Here is a 25,264-nt window from a genome sequence, read left to right as displayed (position 1 = left end):
AACTCATGACTGTTGGGAAAGTGATTAATTCAGGGCAGCGATGGCCTATGTGAGACCCAGGGCGGTTCTAAGAAAGCGTCAAGACGCATAAAACCACCGAAACTTACAATCAGGATAAATATAAAAATTATTTTAAAAAAATTATTAAAACGACAATTTATTGAAATAGCAGAGAAAGTAGTTTATATGTTAATAACAACAGGGAAAATCTCCTGTGCCCAATACTCACATGGGAATGGCCCAGTCCTGCACGTGCTGCTTAAACAGACAGTCAAAGTTGAAGACTTTGTAGCTGATGTCCACACGATCGCTCCGACCCGCAAAAAGCAGCCAGAAGAAAAATCGATTTATCCCAGGAAGCAGCCGTGGAATGAAAGTGCTGAAAACAGAGAACAATAGAGAAAAATGATCAAAGAAGAAATATATATAAGGAGCGTCTCACAGGTGACAAAAGATAAAAAAACAACAGAAAGAGAAAAGACGCCACATATAGTGGCATTAATATGGGCAGTATTATAGCAGTTATATTCCTGTACATAGGGGCAGTATTATAGTAGTTATATTCTTGTACATAGGAGCAGTATGATAGTAGTTATATTCTTGTACATAGGAGCAGTATTATAGTAGTTATATTCTTGTACACAGGAGCAGTATTATAGTAGCTATATTCTTGTACATAGGAGCAGTATTATAGTAGTTATATTCTTGTACATAGGAGCAGTATTATAGTAGTTATATTCTTGTACATAGGGAGCAGTATTATAGTAGTTATATTCTTGTACACAGGAGCAGTATTATAGTAGCTATATTCTTGTACATAGGGAGCAGTATTATAGTAGTTATATTCTTGTACATAGGGGCAGTATTATAGTAGTTATATTCTTGTACATAGGGAGCAGTATTATAGTAGTTATATTCTTGTACATAGGGGCAGTATTATAGTAGTTATATTCTTGTACATAGGGGCAGTATTATAGTAGTTATATTTATATTCTTGTACATAGGAGCAGTATTATAGTAGTTATATTCTTGTACCTAGGGGGCAGTATTATAGTAGTTATATTCTTGTATATAGGAGCAGTATTATAGTAGTTATATTCTTGTACATAGGAGTATTATAGTAGTTATATTCTTGTACATAGGAGGCAGTATTATAGTAGTTATATTCTTTTACAAAGGGGCAGTATTATAGTAGTTATATTCTTGTACATAGGAGCAGTATTATAGTAGTTATATTTATATTCTTGTACATAGGAGCAGTATTATAGTAGTTATATTCTTGTACCTAGGGGGCAGTATTATAGTAGTTATATTCTTGTATATAGGAGCAGTATTATAGTAGTTATAATCTTGAACATAGGAGCAGTATTATAGCAGTTATATTCTTGTACATAGGAGCAGTATTATAGTAGTTATAATCTTGAACATAGGGGGCAGTATTATAGTAGTTATATTCTTGTACATAGGAGCAGTATTATAGTAGTTATATTCTTGTACATAGGGGCAGTATTATAGCAGTTATATTCTTGTACATAGGGGCAGTATTATAGTAGTTATATTCTTGTACATATGGGGCAGTATTATATTAGTTATATTCTTGTACATAGGGGGCAGTAGGGCAGTATTATAGTAGTTATATTCTTGTACATAGGGGCAGTATTATAGTAGTTATATTCTTGTACATAGGGGGCAGTATTATAGTAGTTATATTCTTGTACATAGGGGCAGTATTATAGTAGTTATATTCTTGTACATAGGAGCAGTATTATAGTAGTTATATTCTTGTACATAGGGGCAGTATTATAGTAGTTATATTCTTGTACATATGGGGCAGTATTATATTAGTTATATTCTTGTACATAGGGGGCAGTAGGGCAGTATTATAGTAGTTATATTCTTGTACATAGGGGCAGTATTATAGTAGTTATATTCTTGTACATAAGGGCAGTATTATATTAGTTATATTCTTGTACATAGGTGGCAGTAGGGCAGTATTATAGTAGTTATATTCTTGTACATAGGGGCAGTATTATAGTAGTTATATTCTTGTACATAAGGGCAGTATTATAGTAGTTATATTCTTGTACATGGGGCAGTATTATAGTAGTTATATTCTTGTACATATGGGGCAGTATTATATTAGTTATATTCTTGTACATAGGGGCAATAGGGCAGTATTATAGTAGTTATATTCTTGTACATAGGGGCAGTATTATAGTAGTTATATTCTTGTACATAGGGGCAGTATTATAGCAGTTATATTCTTGTACATAGGGGAAGTATTATAGTAGTTACATTCTTGTACATATGGGCTGTATTATAGTAGTTATATTCTTGTACATGGGGCAGTATTATAATAGTTATATTCTTGTACATGGGGCAGTATTATAGTAGTTATATTCTTGTACATATGGGGCAGTATTATATTAGTTATATTCTTGTACATAGGGGGCAGTAGGGCAGTATTATAGTAGTTATATTCTTGTACATAGGGGCAGTATTATAGTAGTTATATTCTTGTACATAGGGGCAGTATTATAGTAGTTATATTCTTGTACATGGGGCAGTATTATAGTAGTTATATTCTTGTACATATGGGGCAGTATTATATTAGTTATATTCTTGTACATAGGAGGCAGTAGGGCAGTATTATATTAGTTATATTCTTGTACATAGGGGGCAGTATTATATTAGTTATATTGTTGTACATAGGGGGCAGTATTATAGTAGTTATATTCTTGTACATAGGGGGAAGTATTATAGTAGTTATTTTCTTGTACATAGGGGGCAGTATTATAGTAGTTTTATTCTTGTACATAGGAGCAGTATTATAGTAGTTATATTCTTGTACATAGGAGTAGTATTATAGTAGTTATATTCTTGTACATAGGGGCAGTATTATAGTAGTTATATTCTTGTACATAGGGGGCAGTATTATATTAGTTATATTCTTGTACATAGGGGCAGTATTATAGTAGTTATATTCTTGTACATAGGGGGCAGTATTATAGTAGTTATATTCTTGTACATAAGGGCAGCATTATAGTATTTATATTCTTGTACATAGGGGCAGTATTATAGTAGTTATATTCTTGTACATAGGGGCAGTATTATAGTAGTTATATTCTTGTACATAAGGGCAGCATTATAGTATTTATATTCTTGTACATAGGGAGCAGTATTATAGTAGTTATATTCTTGTACATATGAGCAGTATTATAGTAGTTATATTCTTGTACATAGGGGCAGTATTATAGTAGTCATATTCTTGTACATAGGAGCAGTATTATAGTAGTTATATTCTTGTACATAGGGGCAGCATTATAGTAGTTATATTCTTGTATATAGGAGCAGTATTATAGTAGTTATATTCTTGTATATAGGGGGCAGTATTATAGTAGTTATATTCTTGTACATGGGGCAGTATTATAGTAGTTATATTCTTGTACATAGGAGCAGTATTATAGTAGTTATATTCTTGTACATAGGGGCAGTATTATAGTAGTTATATTCTTCTACATAGGGGCAGTATTATAGTAGTTATATTCTTGTACATAGGGGGCAGTAGGGCAGTATTATAGTAGTTATATTCTTGTACATAGGGGACAGTATAATAGTAGTTATATTCTTGTACATAGAGGCAGTATTATATTAGTTATATTCTTGTACATAGGGGGCAGTAGGGCAGTATTATAGTAGTTATATTCTTGTACATAGGGGCAGTATTATAGTAGTTATATTCTTGTACATAGGGGCAGTATTATAGTAGTTATATTCTTGTACATGGGGCAGTATTATAGTAGTTATATTCTTGTACATATGGGGCAGTATTATATTAGTTATATTCTTGTACATAGGAGGCAGTAGGGCAGTATTATATTAGTTATATTCTTGTACATAGGGGGCAGTATTATATTAGTTATATTGTTGTACATAGGGGGCAGTATTATAGTAGTTATATTCTTGTACATAGGGGGAAGTATTATAGTAGTTATTTTCTTGTACATAGGGGGCAGTATTATAGTAGTTTTATTCTTGTACATAGGAGCAGTATTATAGTAGTTATATTCTTGTACATAGGAGTAGTATTATAGTAGTTATATTCTTGTACATAGGGGCAGTATTATAGTAGTTATATTCTTGTACATAGGGGGCAGTATTATATTAGTTATATTCTTGTACATAGGGGCAGTATTATAGTAGTTATATTCTTGTACATAGGGGGCAGTATTATAGTAGTTATATTCTTGTACATAAGGGCAGCATTATAGTATTTATATTCTTGTACATAGGGGCAGTATTATAGTAGCTATATTCTTGTACATAGGGAGCAGTATTATAGTAGTTATATTCTTGTACATAGGGGCAGTATTATAGTAGTTATATTCTTGTACATAGGGAGCAGTATTATAGTAGTTATATTCTTGTACATAGGGGCAGTATTATAGTAGTTATATTCTTGTACATAGGGGCAGTATTATAGTAGTTATATTTATATTCTTGTACATAGGAGCAGTATTATAGTAGTTATATTCTTGTACCTAGGGGGCAGTATTATAGTAGTTATATTCTTGTATATAGGAGCAGTATTATAGTAGTTATATTCTTGTACATAGGAGTATTATAGTAGTTATATTCTTGTACATAGGAGGCAGTATTATAGTAGTTATATTCTTTTACAAAGGGGCAGTATTATAGTAGTTATATTCTTGTACATAGGAGCAGTATTATAGTAGTTATATTTATATTCTTGTACATAGGAGCAGTATTATAGTAGTTATATTCTTGTACCTAGGGGGCAGTATTATAGTAGTTATATTCTTGTATATAGGAGCAGTATTATAGTAGTTATAATCTTGAACATAGGAGCAGTATTATAGCAGTTATATTCTTGTACATAGGAGCAGTATTATAGTAGTTATAATCTTGAACATAGGGGGCAGTATTATAGTAGTTATATTCTTGTACATAGGAGCAGTATTATAGTAGTTATATTCTTGTACATAGGGGCAGTATTATAGCAGTTATATTCTTGTACATAGGGGCAGTATTATAGTAGTTATATTCTTGTACATATGGGGCAGTATTATATTAGTTATATTCTTGTACATAGGGGGCAGTAGGGCAGTATTATAGTAGTTATATTCTTGTACATAGGGGCAGTATTATAGTAGTTATATTCTTGTACATAGGGGGCAGTATTATAGTAGTTATATTCTTGTACATAGGGGCAGTATTATAGTAGTTATATTCTTGTACATAGGAGCAGTATTATAGTAGTTATATTCTTGTACATAGGGGCAGTATTATAGTAGTTATATTCTTGTACATATGGGGCAGTATTATATTAGTTATATTCTTGTACATAGGGGGCAGTAGGGCAGTATTATAGTAGTTATATTCTTGTACATAGGGGCAGTATTATAGTAGTTATATTCTTGTACATAAGGGCAGTATTATATTAGTTATATTCTTGTACATAGGTGGCAGTAGGGCAGTATTATAGTAGTTATATTCTTGTACATAGGGGCAGTATTATAGTAGTTATATTCTTGTACATAAGGGCAGTATTATAGTAGTTATATTCTTGTACATGGGGCAGTATTATAGTAGTTATATTCTTGTACATATGGGGCAGTATTATATTAGTTATATTCTTGTACATAGGGGCAATAGGGCAGTATTATAGTAGTTATATTCTTGTACATAGGGGCAGTATTATAGTAGTTATATTCTTGTACATAGGGGCAGTATTATAGCAGTTATATTCTTGTACATAGGGGAAGTATTATAGTAGTTACATTCTTGTACATATGGGCTGTATTATAGTAGTTATATTCTTGTACATGGGGCAGTATTATAATAGTTATATTCTTGTACATGGGGCAGTATTATAGTAGTTATATTCTTGTACATATGGGGCAGTATTATATTAGTTATATTCTTGTACATAGGGGGCAGTAGGGCAGTATTATAGTAGTTATATTCTTGTACATAGGGGCAGTATTATAGTAGTTATATTCTTGTACATAGGGGCAGTATTATAGTAGTTATATTCTTGTACATGGGGCAGTATTATAGTAGTTATATTCTTGTACATATGGGGCAGTATTATATTAGTTATATTCTTGTACATAGGAGGCAGTAGGGCAGTATTATATTAGTTATATTCTTGTACATAGGGGGCAGTATTATATTAGTTATATTGTTGTACATAGGGGGCAGTATTATAGTAGTTATATTCTTGTACATAGGGGGAAGTATTATAGTAGTTATTTTCTTGTACATAGGGGGCAGTATTATAGTAGTTTTATTCTTGTACATAGGAGCAGTATTATAGTAGTTATATTCTTGTACATAGGAGTAGTATTATAGTAGTTATATTCTTGTACATAGGGGCAGTATTATAGTAGTTATATTCTTGTACATAGGGGGCAGTATTATATTAGTTATATTCTTGTACATAGGGGCAGTATTATAGTAGTTATATTCTTGTACATAGGGGGCAGTATTATAGTAGTTATATTCTTGTACATAAGGGCAGCATTATAGTATTTATATTCTTGTACATAGGGGCAGTATTATAGTAGTTATATTCTTGTACATAGGGGCAGTATTATAGTAGTTATATTCTTGTACATAAGGGCAGCATTATAGTATTTATATTCTTGTACATAGGGAGCAGTATTATAGTAGTTATATTCTTGTACATATGAGCAGTATTATAGTAGTTATATTCTTGTACATAGGGGCAGTATTATAGTAGTCATATTCTTGTACATAGGAGCAGTATTATAGTAGTTATATTCTTGTACATAGGGGCAGCATTATAGTAGTTATATTCTTGTATATAGGAGCAGTATTATAGTAGTTATATTCTTGTATATAGGGGGCAGTATTATAGTAGTTATATTCTTGTACATGGGGCAGTATTATAGTAGTTATATTCTTGTACATAGGAGCAGTATTATAGTAGTTATATTCTTGTACATAGGGGCAGTATTATAGTAGTTATATTCTTCTACATAGGGGCAGTATTATAGTAGTTATATTCTTGTACATAGGGGGCAGTAGGGCAGTATTATAGTAGTTATATTCTTGTACATAGGGGACAGTATAATAGTAGTTATATTCTTGTACATAGGGGCAGTATTATATTAGTTATATTCTTGTACATAGGGGGCAGTAGGGCAGTATTATAGTAGTTATATTCTTGTACATAGGGGCAGTATTATAGTAGTTATATTCTTGTACATAGGGGCAGTATTATAGTAGTTATATTCTTGTACATGGGGCAGTATTATAGTAGTTATATTCTTGTACATATGGGGCAGTATTATATTAGTTATATTCTTGTACATAGGAGGCAGTAGGGCAGTATTATATTAGTTATATTCTTGTACATAGGGGGCAGTATTATATTAGTTATATTGTTGTACATAGGGGGCAGTATTATAGTAGTTATATTCTTGTACATAGGGGGAAGTATTATAGTAGTTATTTTCTTGTACATAGGGGGCAGTATTATAGTAGTTTTATTCTTGTACATAGGAGCAGTATTATAGTAGTTATATTCTTGTACATAGGAGTAGTATTATAGTAGTTATATTCTTGTACATAGGGGCAGTATTATAGTAGTTATATTCTTGTACATAGGGGGCAGTATTATATTAGTTATATTCTTGTACATAGGGGCAGTATTATAGTAGTTATATTCTTGTACATAGGGGGCAGTATTATAGTAGTTATATTCTTGTACATAAGGGCAGCATTATAGTATTTATATTCTTGTACATAGGGGCAGTATTATAGTAGTTATATTCTTGTACATAGGGGCAGTATTATAGTAGTTATATTCTTGTACATAAGGGCAGCATTATAGTATTTATATTCTTGTACATAGGGAGCAGTATTATAGTAGTTATATTCTTGTACATATGAGCAGTATTATAGTAGTTATATTCTTGTACATAGGGGCAGTATTATAGTAGTCATATTCTTGTACATAGGAGCAGTATTATAGTAGTTATATTCTTGTACATAGGGGCAGCATTATAGTAGTTATATTCTTGTATATAGGAGCAGTATTATAGTAGTTATATTCTTGTATATAGGGGGCAGTATTATAGTAGTTATATTCTTGTACATGGGGCAGTATTATAGTAGTTATATTCTTGTACATAGGAGCAGTATTATAGTAGTTATATTCTTGTACATAGGGGCAGTATTATAGTAGTTATATTCTTCTACATAGGGGCAGTATTATAGTAGTTATATTCTTGTACATAGGGGTAGTATTATAGTGGTTATATTCTTGTACAGAGGGGCAGTATTATAGTAGTTATATTCTTGTACATAGGGGACAGTATAATAGTAGTTATATTCTTGTACATAGGGGCAGTATTATAGTAGTTATATTCTTGTACATAGGGGCAGTACTATAGTAGTTATATTCCTGTGTTTCCTTGTGAATTAGAGGAATTTTCAAGATAAAAGGTCGTTAATTTGCACTTGTACCACGTTGGAGGGACGTTTGCGCTGCTATGAGATGCTTTATCAGAATGAAAAATGTTGCTGCTTTCTCATAATTTATTTATTTTACTCATTCATGTAATACGGTAGCATTAATTCTATCATTATACCTTTGGAGTGTGGGAGGAAAATGAAGTACTGGGGAAAAAACCCATGCAAACACAGGGAAAACATACAAACTCCTTGCAGATGTCGTCCTTGGTGGGATTTGAACCTAGGACCTCAGTGCTGCAAAGCGACAGTACTAGCCACTGATCCACTGTACAGAGCTAACCACTGAGGAGTTGCACCTGAGCTCTTGTGACAGAGATTTGTACATTAAAGGTTCATGCAGATGACTGTCAGTGCATTGCTAACCACTGATCCACCGTGCAGTGCTAACCACTGAACCACCCTGCAGTGCTAACCACTGAGCCTCCGTAAAGTACTAATTACTGAGTCACTGTGTAGTGCTAACCACTGAGCTATCCACTGAGCCACCATACAGTGCTAACCACGGAGCTACCTTACGGTGCTAATTATTGAGCCACCATACAATGCTAACCACTGAGCCACCATACAGTACTAATTACTGAGCCACTGTGTAGTGCTAACCACTAAGCCACCGTGCAGCCCAATGAGATACAATTCCTTTGATTATGGCTACAGTCAGTAACTGGCGCACAACTCATAGAGCTTCTCTGTTTTCATACTTCTCTCTATTATTTTTCCTCCATCCACCTCTTCATCTTTGTGATAACCTTACATTTGTGTTAGGGTGTGTGCACACGTTGTGGATTTCCTGCTGATCCACAGCGTTTTTTACCGTGCAGAAACGCTGCAGATCCGCAAGTGATTTACAGTACAATGTAAATCAATGAGAAAAAAAACGCTGTACTAATGGTGCGGAAAATTCCGCGCGGAAACGCTGCGGATCAAAAGAAGTAGCATGTCACTTCTTTTGTGTGGATCTTCAGAGTTTTCGTACCCATTCCATTATAGAAATTCGCAGGGGTAAAAACGCAAGAAATCCGCAGAAAATCTGCATAAAAAACACATCAAATCTGCACCTGCGTTTTCTGCCAAGAGATGCAGAATCCACACAAAAAATTCCAGAGGCTAATCCGCAACGTGTGCACATAGCCTTAGTGTCTCCTGTTCTGTTTTCTGGAGTGCTGTCATGTCACCTGAATGTCATTGTTGTAATTTGGGTGTGATTACACCACGTCAACCATGGTCTCTGACTTTCCCCAGTTTACTGCCCCATTGACAGGACATCAACAGCTTCAGGGCGTGTATACAGCCCTATATCTACATCACATATACAGACCAAGCAGGAGATGCTCCTTCTATGCATGCAGTTGTAGCTTCTATGTCTGTTGTAGCTGGTCTGAGTGTGTGTTGTGTGTGTTGTAGCTGGGCTGAGTTTGTTGTGTCTGTTGTGGTGGGCTGAGTGTGTGCTGTGTCCGTTGTGGCTGGGCTGTGTGTGTTGTAGCTGGGCTGAGTGTTGCATCTGTTGTAGCTGGGCTGAGTGTGTTGCATCTGTTGTAGCTGGGCTGTGTGTGTGTTGTATCTATTATTATAGCTGTGTGTGTTGTGTCTGTTGTGACTGGGCTATGTGTGTTGTGTTTATTATAGCTGTGTGTGTTGTGTCTGTTGTGACTGGGCTATGTGTGTTGTGTCTATTATAGCTGGGCTGAGTGTGTGTTGTGTCTGTTGTTGCTGGGCTGAGTGTGTGTTGTGTCTGTTGCAGCTGGGCTGTGTGTGGTGTCTATTATAGCTGGGCTGAGTGTGTGTTGTGTCTGTTGTAGCTGGGCTGTGTGTGTTGTGTCTATTATAGCTGGGCTCAGTATGTGTTGTCTCTTGTGGATGAGGTGTGTTGTGTCTGTTGCTGGGCTGTGTGTGATGAGTCTGTTGTGGCTGGGATTTGTGTGTTGTGTCTGTTGTAGCTGGGCTGAGTATGTGTTGTGTCTGTTGTAGCTGGGCTCAATGTGTGCTGTGTATGTTGTAGCTGGACTGTGTGTTGTGTTATAGCTGGGGTGTGTGTGTTGAGTCTGTTGTAGCTGGGCTGAGTGTGTGTTGTAGCTGGGCTGAGTGTGCGTTATGTCTATTGTAGCTGGGCTGTGTTTTGTGTCTGTGCAGCTGTGCTGTGTGTGTTGTGTCTGATGTAGTTGGGCTGAGTGTGTGTTGTGTATGTTGTAGCTGGACTGTGTGTGTGTTGTATCTATTATTATAGCTGTGTGTGTTGTGTCTGTTGTGACTGGGCTATGTGTGTTGTGTTTATTATAGCTGTGTGTGTTGTGTCTGTTGTGACTGGGCTATGTGTGTTGTGTCTATTATAGCTGGGCTGAGTGTGTGTTGTGTCTGTTGTTGCTGGGCTGAGTGTGTGTTGTGTCTGTTGCAGCTGGGCTGTGTGTGGTGTCTATTATAGCTGGGCTGAGTGTGTGTTGTGTCTGTTGTAGCTGGGCTGTGTGTGTTGTGTCTATTATAGCTGGGCTCAGTATGTGTTGTCTCTTGTGGATGAGGTGTGTTGTGTCTGTTGCTGGGCTGTGTGTGATGAGTCTGTTGTGGCTGGGATTTGTGTGTTGTGTCTGTTGTAGCTGGGCTGAGTATGTGTTGTGTCTGTTGTAGCTGGGCTCAATGTGTGCTGTGTATGTTGTAGCTGGACTGTGTGTTGTGTTATAGCTGGGGTGTGTGTGTTGAGTCTGTTGTAGCTGGGCTGAGTGTGTGTTGTAGCTGGGCTGAGTGTGCGTTATGTCTATTGTAGCTGGGCTGTGTTTTGTGTCTGTGCAGCTGTGCTGTGTGTGTTGTGTCTGATGTAGTTGGGCTGAGTGTGTGTTGTGTATGTTGTAGCTGGACTGTGTGTGTTGTGTTATAGCTGGGGTGTGTGGGTGTGTGTTGAGTCTGTTGTAGCTGGGCTGTGTGTGTTGTAGCTTGGCTGAGTGTGCATTATATCTGTTGTACCTGGGCTGTGTTTTGTGTCTGTTGTAGCTGTGCTGTGTGTGTGTGTTGTGTCTTGTTATTGCTGGGCTGTGTGTGTTGTGTCTACTATAGCTGTGCTGTTTGTGTTGTGTCTGTTGCTGGGCTGTGTGTGTTGTGTCTTGTTATTGCTGGGCTGTGTGTGTTGTGTCTACTATAGCTGGGCTGAGTGTGTGTTGTGTCTGTTGTAGCTGGGCTCAGTATGTGTTGTCTCTTGTGGATGAGGTATGTTGTGTCTGTTGCTGGGCTGTGTGTGATGAGTCTGTTGTGGCTGGGATGTGTGTTGTGTCTGTTGTAGCTGGGTTGAGTGTGTGTTGTGTATGTTGTAGCTGGACTGTGTGTGTTGTGTTATAGCTGGGGTGTGTGTGTGTTGAGTCTGTTGTAGCTGGTCTGAGTGTGTGTTGTAGCTGGGCTAAGTTTGCGTTATGTCTGTTGTAGCTGGGCTGTGTTTTGTGTTGTGAATTCTGCTCTTGGGCTCCCTCCGGTGGTTGTTGGTGGTAGTGCAGTTGTCTTGGGGTTGTAATCCTGGCAGGTGTTTCTGCTGATTGCAGCTCTATTAGGTATTTAGGTGTGCAGGATCCATGAGTCCATGCCAGTTGTCCATTGTACTTGGAGGGATTGCATCTCTCTCTGGCTCCTCATGCCCTGCTGCCAATTCATCTAAGATAAGTGTCTGTTTTTTTTTGTCTCTGTGCACACATGCAGTGTGCTTTGCAATTCAGTGCAATTTATTGTGTTTTTGTCCAGCTTAGACTTTGTTTGGATTTTTCAGTCATGCTGGATTCTCAGGAGATGCAGATATACTTTCTATGTCTTTAGTTAGATGTAGTTTATTTGTATTATCTGCTGTGGATATTTTTAGGATTTTAATACTGACCGCTTAGAATTCTGTCCTATCCTTTTCTGTTTAGCTAGAAGTGCCTCTTTTGCTATATCCTGTTTTTCTGCCTGCGTGTGTTTTTCCTCTTATACTCACAGTCAATATTTGTGGGGGACTGCCTATCCTCTGGGGTTCTGCTCTGAGGCAAGATAGAATTCCCATTTCCATCTATAGGGGTATTTAGTCCTCCGGCTGTGTCGAGGTGTCTAGGATGTGTTAGGTACATCCCATGGCTACTTCTAGTTGTGGTGTTAGTTTAGGGTTGCGGTCAGTACAGGTACCACCTACTCCTGAGAAAGTCTCTCATGCGGCTCCAAGGTCACCGGATCATAACAGTACAACTGGCCAACAATGAGTTAAATGCATCTCAGAAGAAGGGAAGAAAGAGCCATTTTTTTTTCTGTAGCCTGCTTTGTCTTTTCTTCCCTCTTTTCCTCTGGGTTACTGAGGAGTCTTGTGCTAGCATGGATGTTCAGGGATTAGTTTCTCGTATAGACCAGTGTCACGATTCACACCACGACTGTCAAGATCCCTTAGCCGCTGCCCACAATATGTCACGGATTGGGGTGACTTTAGGCCAGCAGACGGCTATCACATGTGCAGGGGGCTTATCCTAGTTATCCCTCCACTGCCACAATGTGATGAAAAGAACACACACAAGGTTATTGACCTCTTAGTTTACAGCAGGGGCTTATTTTAGGTATCCCACTGCTCTTCAATATACCATGAACTGCAGGGATTTGTGTATCCCGCTTACAGTTTCACTCAACACTTGCAGCTCTCTGGCGCCCCCCTTACTGTCAGGTCAGATTAGGTACTGCACCTAGGGTAATTAGTCACCAGAAAGTCTGCCTGCTATGTACTGGCTATTGGGCGCGCTGCAGCGACGCGATAAACTACTCCCACTCAGGCAGGAACAATAATTATCAAGCCGCAGTCGCTACAGTGACCCCCAAAAGCCTGCACACGGTAAGCTGCCACCAGCTCCGATTAAACGGGTCCGGAGCTAACCCAACACAGTAGCGTAATTTCCGTTCAAGAGACTTAGGGTACGTTCTTAGAGCAGGGAGGAACAACTGGCATGAAATAATATACCCCACAAAATGTAGGCAGAGCTTTTTATAAAAATATTTTACAAAGATGTTACAAATGAGACAATTGCAAATATGTACAAGGTAATTATGAAAATAAAAGGATTAAATGAAGAAAAGATAACACTCACATTTCTCAGATCATTGCATTGCAGGCAACCATACGTCCCAGCTCATTGGACGTGCTCAGGTCTGTCCAGGAAAAACTCAAATCTGCCTCCTGAAAGTCTCCCAGCAACTTAAAACCTGCAGTCTGTGACCTCACAGAAAGGGCTGGCTTTTCCAACCCCTCCTACTTCTTCAGTATTACTCACTGGGCATTAAATATATCTGATGCCCGTAACTTCGCTACAGAACATATCATAATCGTACCATACCCAGCATTCATCTCGTATTATCGCTGGCATTCTAGTGAGATCAAATATGTCCTATTATTTACAGAGCAATCCCTACTTCTTCACCCGATGGAGTTAGACGCCCGTGTTTAGAGTGATGCGTAGATCCTCCGAGTGTGATTATGACGATATATTTTGGTGTTCGTATTTTAAATCGTTTGCCTAATATCTTACAAAAACAGAACAAAGGACTTTCATGATTCTAGAAGTTTCTAGTCCAGTGATAGCTGGACAAGAGCTTACACGGCAGGAAATGCCGGTCGTAAATACCTTTCTTCAATAAAACTCCCCTCTCACATACATTGGCAAGGCAAGCTCAACTCTGAAGTAACAGAGAAGGGGGGTTTCTTAGCCCACATCCTGGGCTGACAAGAGAAACTCAACTTATATGATATTTCCTACCATATCGTGACAACCAGCTTGCGGCTAGGGTACAGGGTATTTCTGATTATATTGTTCAGACTCCGCTTTTAGAGCCTAGTATTCCTACTCCTGATTTGTTTTTTGGGGACAGGTCCAAATTTTTGAGTTTTAAAAACAATTGTAAACTGTTTTTTGCTCTGAAGCCTCGTTCCTCTGGTGATCCCATTCAGCAGGTTAAAATTGTCATCTCCCTGCTGCGTGGCGACCCTCAGGATTGGGCATTTTCCCTGGAATCTTGGAATCCGGCCTTGCATAATGTAGATGCCTGTTTTCAGGCTCTAGGATTATTATATGATGAACCAAATTCTGTGGATCAAGCGGAGAAGACCTTGTTGGCCCTGTCTCAGGGTCAAGAAGCGGCAGAATTGTTTTGTCAGAAATTTAGAAAATGGTCTGTGCTGACTAAATGGAATGAGGATGCTTTGGCGGCAATTTTCAGAAAGGGTCTTTCTGAATCTGTTAAAGATGTTATGGTGGGGTTTCCCACGCCTGTTGGTCTAAGTGATTCTATGTCTCTGGCCATTCAGATTGATCGGCGCTTGCGGGAGCGCAGAACTGTGCGCGCTGTGGCGTTGTCCTCAGAGCAGATGCCTGAGCCTATGCAGTGTGATAGGATTCTGTCTAGAACGGAACAACAAGGATTCAGACGTCAGAATAGGTTGTGTTTTTATTGTGGCGATGCTTCTCATGTCATTTCAGTCTGCCCAAAGCGTACAAAGAGAATCGCTAGTTCTGTTACCATCGGAACTGTACAACCTAAATTTCTGTTATCTGTGACCTTGATCTGCTCATTGTCGTCATTTTCTGTCATGGCGTTTGTGGACTCGGGCGCCGCTTTGAATTTAATGGACTTTGAATTTGCCAGGCGTTGTGGTTTCCCCTTGCAGTCTTTGCAGAACGCTATTCCTTTAAGGGGCATTGATGCTACACCTTTGGCTAAAAATAAACCCCAGTTTTGGACACAGGTGACCATGTGCATGGCGCCAGCCCATCAGGAAGATTGTCGTTTTCTGGAGTTGCATAATTTGCATGATGCTATTGTGCTGGATTTTCCATGGTTGCAGATACATAATCCTGTGTTGGATTGGAAGTCTATGTCTGTGACTAGTTGGGGTTGTCAGGGGGTTCATAATGACGTTCCTGTGATGTCAATCTCCTCTTCCTCCTCTTCTGAAGTTCCAGAGTTTTTGTCTGATTTTCAGGATGTATTCGATGAGCCCAAGTCCAGTTCCCTTCCACCGCATAGGGACTGTGATTGTGCGATTGACTTGATTCCAGGCTGTAAGTTTCCTAAGGGCCGACTTTTCAACCTGTCTGTGCCGGAACATACCGCCATGCGGAGTTATGTTAAGGAGTCTTTGGAGAAAGGGCATATTCGGCCATCTTCTTCACCGTTGGGAGCGGGATTTTTTTTTGTTGCTAAGAAGGATGGCTCCTTGAGACCCTGTATTGATTATCGCCTCTTGAATAAGATCACGGTCAAGTTTCAATACCCTTTACCTTTGCTTTCCGATTTGTTTGCCAGGATTAAGGGGGCTAGTTGGTTTACTAAAATTGACCTTCGGGGGGCATATAATCTTGTTCGTATTAAGCAGGGTGACGAATGGAAAACTGCGTTTAATATGCCCGAGGGCCATTTTGAATACCTTGTGATGCCATTCGGGCTCTCTAATGCTCCATCTGTGTTTCAGTCCTTCATGCATGATATCTTCCGGAATTATCTTGATAAATTCATGATTGTATATTTGGATGACATCTTAATTTTTTCCGATGATTGGGAGTCTCATGTGAAACAGGTCAGGATGGTATTTCAGATCCTTCGTGATAATGCTTTGTTTGTGAGGGGGTCTAAGTGTCTCTTTGGAGTGCAGAAGGTTTCTTTTTTGGGCTTCATTTTTCCCCCTCATCTATAGAGATGGATCCGGTTAAGGTTCAGGCCATTCATGATTGGATTCAGCCCACATCTGTGAAGAGCCTTCAGAAATTTTTGTGCTTTGCTAATTTTTATCGCCGTTTCATTGGTAACTTCTCCAGTGTGGTTAAACCCCTGACCGATTTGACGAAGAAAGGCGCTGATGTAACGAATTGGTCCCCTGTGGCTGTCTCTGCCTTTCAGGAGCTTAAACGCCGATTTACTTCTGCCCCGGTGTTGCGTCAGCCAGATGTTTCTCTTCTGTTTCAGGTTGAGGTTGACGCTTCTGAGATTGGGGCAGGGGCCGTTTTGTCTCAGAGGAATTCTGATGGTTCCTTGATGAAACCGTGTGCCTTCTCTTCCCGTAAGTTTTCGCCTGCTGAACGCAATTATGATGTCGGAAATCGGGAGTTGTTGGCTATAAAGTGGGCGTTTGAGGAATGGTGACATTGGCTTGAGGGAGCCAAGCACCGTATTGTGCTATTGACCGATCATAAAAATCTGATTTACCTCAAATCTGCCACACGGCTGAATCCTAGACAGGCTCGATGGTCCCTGTTTTTCTCCCGTTTTGATTTCGTGCTCTCGTATCTTCCGGGTTCTAAGAATGTTAAGGCTGATGCCCTCTCTAGGAGTTTTTTGCCTGATTCTCCTGAGGTATTGGAGCCGGTCGGCATTCTGAAGGAAGGGGTGGTCCTTTCTGCCATTTCCCCTGATTTGCGACGGGTTCTGCAGGAATTTAAGGCTGACAAACCTGACCGCTGTCCAGTGGGGAAACTGTTTGTTCCTGATAGATGGACTAGTAGAGTGATTTCTGAGGTTCATTGTTCTGTGTTGGCTGGCCATCCTGGCATTTTTGGTACCAGATATTTGGTTGGTAGGTCCTTTTGGTGGCCTTCTTTGTCGCGTGATGTGCGTTCTTTTGTGCAGTCCTGTGGGACTTGTGCGCGGGCCAAGCCTTGTTGTTCCCGTGCTAGTGGGTTGCTTTTGCCTTTGCCGGTTCCTGAGAGGCCCTGGATGCATATTTCTATGGATTTTATTTCAGATCTTCCGGTTTCCCAGAGGATGTCGGTTATCTGGGTGGTTTGTGACCGGTTTTCTAAGATGGTTCATTTGGTGCCTTTGCCTAAATTGCCTTCCTCTTCTGATTTGGTTCCGTTGTTTTTTCAGCATGTGGTTCGTTTGCACGGTATTCCGGAGAATATTGTGTCCGACAGAGGTTCCCAGTTTGTTTCTAGGTTTTGGCGGGCCTTTTGTGCTAGGCTGGGCATTGATTTGTCTTTTTCTTCCACATTTCATCCTCAGACAAATGGCTAGACCGAGCGAACTAATCAGACTTTGGAATCTTATTTGAGATGCTTTGTGTCTGCTGATCAGGATGATTGGGTGGCTTTCTTGCCATTGGCCGAGTTTGCCCTTAATAATCGGGCTAGTTCGCCTACCTTGGCTTCGCCCTTCTTTTGTAATTTTGGTTTTCATCCTCGTTTTTCTTCGGGGCAAGTTGAGCCTTCTGATTGTCCTGGTATGGATTCTGTGGTTGACAGATTGCAGCAGATTTGGGCTCATGTGGTGGACAATTTGGTGTTGTCTCAGGAAGAGGCTCAGCGTTTTGCTAACCGTCGTCGGTGTGTTGGTTCCCGGCTTCGGGTTGGGGATTTGGTCTGGTTGTCTTCCCGTCATGTTCCTATGAAGGTTTCTTCCCCTAAGTTTAAGCCTCGGTTTATTGGTCCTTATAGGATTTCTGAGATTATCAATCCGGTGTCTTTTCGTTTGGCCCTTCCGGCCTCTTTTGCCATCCATAATGTTTTCCATAGATCTTTATTGCGGAAATATGTGGTGCCCGTTGTTCCCTCGGTTGATCCTCCTGCTCCTGTGTTGGTAGATGGGGAGTTGGAGTATGTGGTTGAGAAGATTTTGGATTCTCGTTTTTCGAGGCGGAGGCTTCAGTACCTTGTCAAATGGAAGGGTTATGGCCAGGAGGATAATTCTTGGGGTTTTGCCTCTGATGTCCATGCTGCTGATTTGGTCCGTGTCTTTCATCTGGTTCGTCCTGATCGGCTCTGGTGAGGGTTCGGTGACCCCTCTTCAAGGGGGGGGTACTGTTGTGAATTCTGCTCTTGGGCTCCCTCCGGTAGTTGTTGGTGGTAGTGCAGTTGTCTTGGGGTTGTAATCCTTCCTGGCAGGTGTTTCTGCTGATTGCAGCTCTATTAGGTATTTAGGTATGCAGGATCCATGAGTCCATGCCAGTTGTCCATTGTACTTGGAGGGATTGCATCTCTCTCTGGCTTCTCATGCCCTGCTGCCAATTCATCTAAGATAAGTGTCTGGGTTTTTTTTGTCTCTGTGCACACATGCAGTGTGCTTTGCAATTCAGTGCAATGTATTGTGTTTTTGTCCAGCTTAGACTTTGTTTGGATTTTTCAGTCATGCTGGATTCTCAGGAGATGCAGATATACTTTCTATGTCTTTAGATAGATGTAGTTTATTTGTATTATCTGCTGTGGATATTTTTAGGATTTTAATACTGACCGCTTAGAATTCTGTCCTATCCTTTTCTGTTTAGCTAGAAGTGCCTCTTTTGCTAAATCCTGTTTTTCAGCCTGCGTGTGTTTTTCCTCTTATACTCACAGTCAATATTTGTGGGGGGCTGCCTATCCTCTGGGGTTCTGCTCTGAGGCAAGATAGAATTCCCATTTCCATCTATAGGGGTATTTAGTCCTCCGGCTGTGTCGAGGTGTCTAGGACGTGTTAGGTACATCCCACGGCTACTTCTAGTTGCGGTGTTAGTTTAGGGTTGCGGTCAGTACAGGTACCACCTACTCCTGAGAAAGTCTCTCATGCGGCTCCAAGGTCACCGGATCATAACAGTTTTGTGTCTGTTGTAGCTGTTCTGTGTGTGTTGTGCCTGATGTAGCTGGGCTGAGTGTGTGTTGTGTATATTGTAGCTGGACTGTGTGTGTTGTGTTATAGCTTGGGTATGTGTGTGTTGAGTCTGTTGTAGCTGGGCTGGGTGTGTGTTGTAGCTGGGCTGAGGGTGCATTATGTCTGTTGTAGCTGGGCTGTGTTTTGTGTCTGATGTAGCTGGGCTGAGTGTGTGTTGTGTATGTTGTAGCTGGACTGTGTGTGCTGTGTTATAGCTGGGGTGTGTGGGTGTGTGTTGAGTCTGTTGTAGCTGGGCTGAGTGTGTGTTGTAGCTGGGCTGAGTGTGCGTTATATCTGTTGTAGCTGGGCTGTGTTTTTTGTCTGTTGTAGCTGTGCTGTGTGTGTGTTGTGTCTGATGTAGCTGGGCTGAGTTTGTGTTGTCTGTTGTAGCTGGGACATGTGTGTGTTGTGTCTTTTGTTGCTGGGCTGTGTGTCTTGTGTCTGTTGTAGCTGGGCTGAATATCTGTTGTGTCTGTTGTAGCTGGGCTGAGTGTGTGTTGTGTCTGTTGTAGCTAGGCTGTGTGTATTGTGTCTGTTGCTGGGCTGTGTGTGTGTCAGTTGTAGCTGGGCTGATTGTGTGTTGTGTCTGTTGTGGCCGGGCTGTGTGTGTTGTGTCTGCTGTAGCTGGGCTGAGTGTGTGTTGTGTCTGTTGTAGCTGGACTGTGTGTGTTGTGTTATAGCTGGTGTGTGTGTGTTGAGTCTGTTGTAGCTGGTCCGAGTGTGTGTTGTAGCTGGGCTAAGTGTGCGTTATGTCTGATGTAGCTGGGCTGTGTTTTGTGTCTGTTGTAGCTGTTCTGTGTGTGTTGTGTCTGATGTAGCTGAGCTGAGTGTGTGTGTTGTGTCTGTTGTAGCTGGGCTGAGTGTGTGTTGTGTATGTTGTAGCTGGACTGTGTGTGTTGTGTTATAGCTGGGGTGTGTGTGTTGAGTCTGTTGTAGCTGGTCTGAGTGTGTGTTGTAGCTGGGCTAAGTGTGTGTTATGTCTGTTGTAGCTGGGCTGTGTTTTGTCTCTGTTGTAGCTGTTCTGTGTGTGTTGTGTCTGATGTATCTGGGCTGAGTGTGTGTTGCGTCTGTTGTAGCTGGGCTGAGCTTGTGTTGTGTCTGTTGTAGCTGGGCTGAGTGTGTGCTGTGCTGTTGTAGCTGGGCTGTGTGTGTGTTGTGTTTGCTGTAGCTGTGCGGAGTGTGTTTTTTGTCTGTTGTTTCTAGGCTGTGTGTGTTGTGTCTGTTGCAGCTGGATTGAGTGTGTGTTGTGTCCAGGCTGTGTGTGTTGTGTCTGTTGTAGCTTGGCTGATTGTGTGTTGTGTCTGTTGTGGCCGAACTTTTTGTGTTGTCTATTGTAGCTGGGCTGAGTGTGTGTTGTGTCTGTTGTAGCAGGGCTGAGTGTGTTGTATCTGGTCTGTGTGTGTTGTGTCTGTTATAACTGGGCTGTGTGCTGTCTGTTGCTGGCCTGTGTTCAGTCTGTTGTTGCTGGCCTTTGTGTGTTGAGTCAGTATTTGCTGGGTTGTGTGTTGCGTCTGTTGTGGCTGGGCCGTGTGTGTTGTGTCTGTTGTAGCTGGGCTGTGTGTGTTGTCTGTTGTAGCTGGGCTGTGTGTGTTGTGTCTGTTGTGGCTGGGCCGTGTGTGTTGTGTCTGTTGTAGCTGGGCTGTGTGTGTTGTCTGTTGTAGCTGGGCTGTGTGTGTTGTGTCTGTTGTGGCTGGGCCGTGTGTGTTGTGTCTGTTGTAGCTGGGCTGTGTGTGTTGTCTGTTGTAGCTGGGCTGTGTGTGTTGTGTCTGTTGTGGCTGGGATGTGTGTGTTGTGTTTGTTGTAGCTAGGCTGAGTGTGTGTTTTGCCTGTTGTAACTGGACTGAGTGTGTGTTGTGTCTGGTGTAGCTGGGCTGTGTGTGTTGTAGCAGGGCTGTGTGTGTTGTGTCTGTTGTAGCAGGGCTGTGTGTGGTGTGGCTGTTGTAGCAGGGCTGATTGTGTGCTGTGTCTGTTGCTAGGCTGTGTGTTGTATCTGTGGCTGCTAGACTGTGTGCTGTATCTGTTGTTGTGGCAGGGCTCTGTGTGTTGTACCTGTTGTAGCTGGGCTGTGTGTGTTGTGTCTGTTGTAGCTGGGCTGTGTGTTGTGTCTGTTGCTAGACTGTATGTGTTGTGTCTGTTGTTGCTGGGCTGTGTGTGTTGTGTCTGTTGTTGCTGGGCTGTGTGTGTTGTGTCTATTGTAGCTGAACTGTGTGTGTTGTGTCTGTTATAGCTGGGCTGTTTGTGTTGTGCCTGTTGTAGCTGGGCTAAGCTTGTGTTGTGTCTGTTGTACTTGGGCCGAGTGTGTGTTGTGTCTATTGTAGCTGGACTGTGTGTGTTGTGTCTGTTGCTAGACTGTATGTGTTGTGTCTGTTATAGCTGGGCTGTTTGTGTTGTGTCTATTGTAGCTGGGCTGTGTGTTGTGTCTGTTGTAGCTGGGCTGTTTGTGTTGTGCCTGTTGTAGCTGGGCTGAGTGTGTTGTATCTGATCTGTGTGTGTTGTGTCTGTTGTAACTGGGCTGTGTGTTGTCTGTTGCTGGCCTGTGTTGAGTCTGTTGTTGCTGGCCTTTGTGTGTTGAGTCAGTATTTGCTGGGTTGTGTGTTGCGTCTGTTGTGGCTGGGCTGTGTGTGTTGTGTTTGTTGTAGCTGGGCTGTGTGTGTTGTGTCTGTTGTAGCTGGGCTGTGTGTGTTGTAGCAGGGCTGTGTGTGTTGTGTCTGTTGTAGCAGGGCTGTGTGTGGTGTGGCTGTTGTAGCAGGGCTGAGTGTGTGCTGTGTCTGTTGCTAGGCTGTGTGTTGTATCTGTGGCTGCTAGACTGTGTGCTGTATCTGTTGTTGTGGCAGGGCTCTGTGTGTTGTACCTGTTGTAGCTGGGCTGTGTGTGTTGTGTCTGTTGCTAGACTGTATGTGTTGTGTCTGTTGTTGCTGGGCTGTGTGTGTTGTGTCTGTTGTTGCTGGGCTGTGTGTGTTGTGTCTATTGTAGCTGGACTGTGTGTGTTGTGTCTGTTATAGCTGGGCTGTTTGTGTTGTGCCTGTTGTAGCTGGGCTAAGCTTGTGTTGTGTCTGTTGTACTTGGGCCGAGTGTGTGTTGTGTCTATTGTAGCTGGACTGTGTGTGTTGTGTCTGTTGCTAGACTGTATGTGTTGTGTCTGTTATAGCTGGGCTGTTTGTGTTGTGTCTATTGTAGCTGGGCTGTGTGTTGTGTCTGTTGTAGCTGGGCTGTTTGTGTTGTGCCTGTTGTAGCTGGGCTGAGTATGTGTTGTGTCGTAGCTGAGCTGTTTGTGTTGTGTCTTTTGTAGCTGAGCTGAGTGTGTGTTGTGTCTGTTGTGGCATGTACGATACTTCACCAGAGACTCTGAGCACGCTCTCCTTAACAGACGACCTTCATCCTCATCGCACTGTCTCACAATGGTGCGGATACGTTGCCTCGCATCTCCCATTGTGATCGTCGGGCTCCAGACTGTTCCACTCTTTTCATATGTTCTCATCTGAACAGTTGAAGGATTATGAAATGGAACATGACATTTGAACTAATCTTTCCCCACGGGGCCACCGTCAGATTTAGCGGTCATCTGGTGAATCAGATGTTACTGTCTCCAGGCCAATAAAACATGTAAATGTCTGATAGATTCCAAGACCCTGCGCTGATTACAGCAACATGTGTCCTGGGGACTGGACGTGTCATGGTTCTCACCAGAGGCACGGATCTATCAGTGAAGTTACAGAACAACTTGTCTGCTCGTGTGTTACTGACTGGCATTAATCATGATTTAAAAGGCAACTCCAGCTCAGATAAACGCTCCCTAACTGGTTTTCCTCCAGCACTACGGCCATCATCATGACCGATCACTTGACCTTCACTGAATTAAACCCAAGGAGAACATCGAATATGCATCTTAGAGGGGTATTTCCATATATGGATGTTTATTCCATTTATCCCACCTATTGCATAAAGGGCCCCGTTTTGCACTAAAGAGGAGGCTGTGCCTGTGTGACTCTCGCTATTCACTTACACAGGAGTTCCAAAATGTGTCACCTCAGGAACTGCACTAATCTCATGCAACTACAGGAGGAACAGAGAGGTTTCTGCGCCTGTACAGTTCTCTCCATTACCTCCTATGAAAGTTCCAAAATTATTTGAGCCTACGTAGCCATCTTCCTTCATTCCTGGAGGCAGGCAAGCACAATTCTCAAAATAGGTGAGGGTTCTGGGAAAGGTGCCTACATTTGCCAGACATTTATTTCATAAATGTCCAGCATGGGACACTGCTTAAAATATTCATGCACCATAGATAAGCTGGTGGTAATTCCTGTTGACCTGTGGCTCCAATGTGACAGTCGTTTTCCTCAATAACCAGGAAGGCAGTGGCTCTAATATACTGTAACAGTGGTTCTCCTTGATAACCAGGAGGGCAGTGGCTCTAATATGACAGTCATTCTCCTTGATAACCAGGAGGACAGTGGCTCCAATAAGACAGTCGTTCTCCTTGATAACCAGGAGGGCAGTGGCTCTAATATGACAGTTGTTCTCCTTGATAACCACGAGGACAGTGGCTCCAATATGACAGTCGTTCTCCTTGATAACCAGGAGAACAGTGGCTCCAATAAGACAGTCATTCTCCTTGATAACCAGGAGGGCAGTGGCTCTAATATGACAGTCATTCTCCTTGATAACCAGGAGGGCAGTGGCTCTAATATGACAGTCGTTCTCCTTGATAACCAGGAGGGCAGTGGCTCTAGTATGACAGTCGTTCTCCTTGATAACCAGGAGGGCAGTGGCTCTAATATGACAGTCATTCTTGACAACCAGGAGGGCTGTGGCTCTGACAGTCGCTCTCCTTGACAACCAGGAGGGCAGTGGCTCTAATATGACAGTCGTTCTCCTTGACAACCAGGAGGGCAGTGCCTCTAATATGACAGTCGTTGTCCTTGATAACAAGGAGGACAGTGGTTCTAATATGACAGTCGTCCTCCTTGATAACCAGGAGGTCAGTGGCTCCAATATAAGTAATTCTCCTCGATAACCAGGAGGGCAGTGGCTCTAATATGACAGTCGTTGTCCTTGATAACAAGGAGGACAGTGGTTGTAATATGATAGTCGTTCTCCTTGATAACCAGGAGGGCAGTGGCTCTAATATGACAGTCGTTGTCCTTGATAACAAGGAGGACAGTGGTTGTAATATGACAGTCGTTCTCCTCGATAACCAGGAGGGCAGTGGCTCTAATATGACAGTCGTTCGCCTTGACAAGCAGGAGGGCAGTGGCTCTAATATGACAGCCACTTTCCTCGATAAAAAGGAGGGTTAATATGACAGATGCTGCTCTTTATAGCTGAAGACAGCCTCTCCTCTTAATCAGCAACTACAGTACAGTAATTCCTGATGACTTCAGTGATATTGCAGTGACTGAACACTAGATGTCAGCATTAAACTAATAATAAATATGTGTGTGATAAGTAAAAAAACAACCAGATCTACTACAGTAGCACATTCCAAAGTTCTTGAAGTCCAAGAATTCCAGGACAGTGTGTAAAAATAGGGCAAAGTTCCCTCTCCCCCCAAGTCCATATACAGTGGGGGGCCTAAGGGCCTCTGGAAAATGGCTGGTACCTCTGCATTAGCGGCAGCTGTGCCCAGTTCCGTATAATACAGCATAGAGGCAGTTAGTGTTTGCAGATGATATTTTCTTCTCTTTTGTTACTTAAAGAATTTAGAACTAAATATTTTCCTTTACTTTAAATTTCCTTGCAGCCATGTAATTTTCTGAGTATGTCCGGTTTACAATTTTTACACAGATATAATCTACAGGCAATACATACTGCATAATACTGCAGAGCTGCCCTCACTATTCTGCGGGTGCATGCAGATAGGTCCAGAAATGTTTGGACAGTGACACAAGTTTTGGCATTTTAGCTGTTTATCAAAACATATTTCAGATACGGTTCATTAATCAATCTGGGCATAAAGTGCAGACTGTCAGCTATAATCTGAGGCTAGTCACAATCTGATTGGAGGAAGGGTTTAGGAATCACAGCTATGTAGCCGCCTCTTTTAATGGAATCAAAATTATTAATCAGATAATTTTCTCAAAACCTTAATCAATCCATCATCAATTAAACAGGTAAAAGGTCTGGAGCTGAATCAGGTGTGGCATTTGCATTT

General features: G+C 41.3%; 1 protein-coding gene across 2 annotated transcripts in view; it reads right to left on the bottom strand.

Moving 5' to 3' along the window:
* LOC143808782 (L-gulonolactone oxidase-like) overlaps window positions 1-25,264 on the bottom strand; it is a 171,579-nt gene that overhangs the window by 8,037 nt on the left and 138,278 nt on the right. For both annotated transcript variants that reach the window (XM_077291791.1, XM_077291792.1), the window contains exon 9: window positions 230-379. In XM_077291791.1, coding sequence (XP_077147906.1) covers window positions 230-379 — 150 coding nt within the window. The remainder of the gene's footprint in view (window positions 1-229; window positions 380-25,264) is intronic.

This window comes from Ranitomeya variabilis, chromosome 2, assembly GCF_051348905.1.
Source record: "Ranitomeya variabilis isolate aRanVar5 chromosome 2, aRanVar5.hap1, whole genome shotgun sequence".
Taxonomy (NCBI): domain Eukaryota; kingdom Metazoa; phylum Chordata; class Amphibia; order Anura; family Dendrobatidae; genus Ranitomeya; species Ranitomeya variabilis.
The sequence above is the reverse complement of the archived record's forward strand: the minus strand, read 5'-3'. Positions and strand labels throughout refer to the sequence as shown.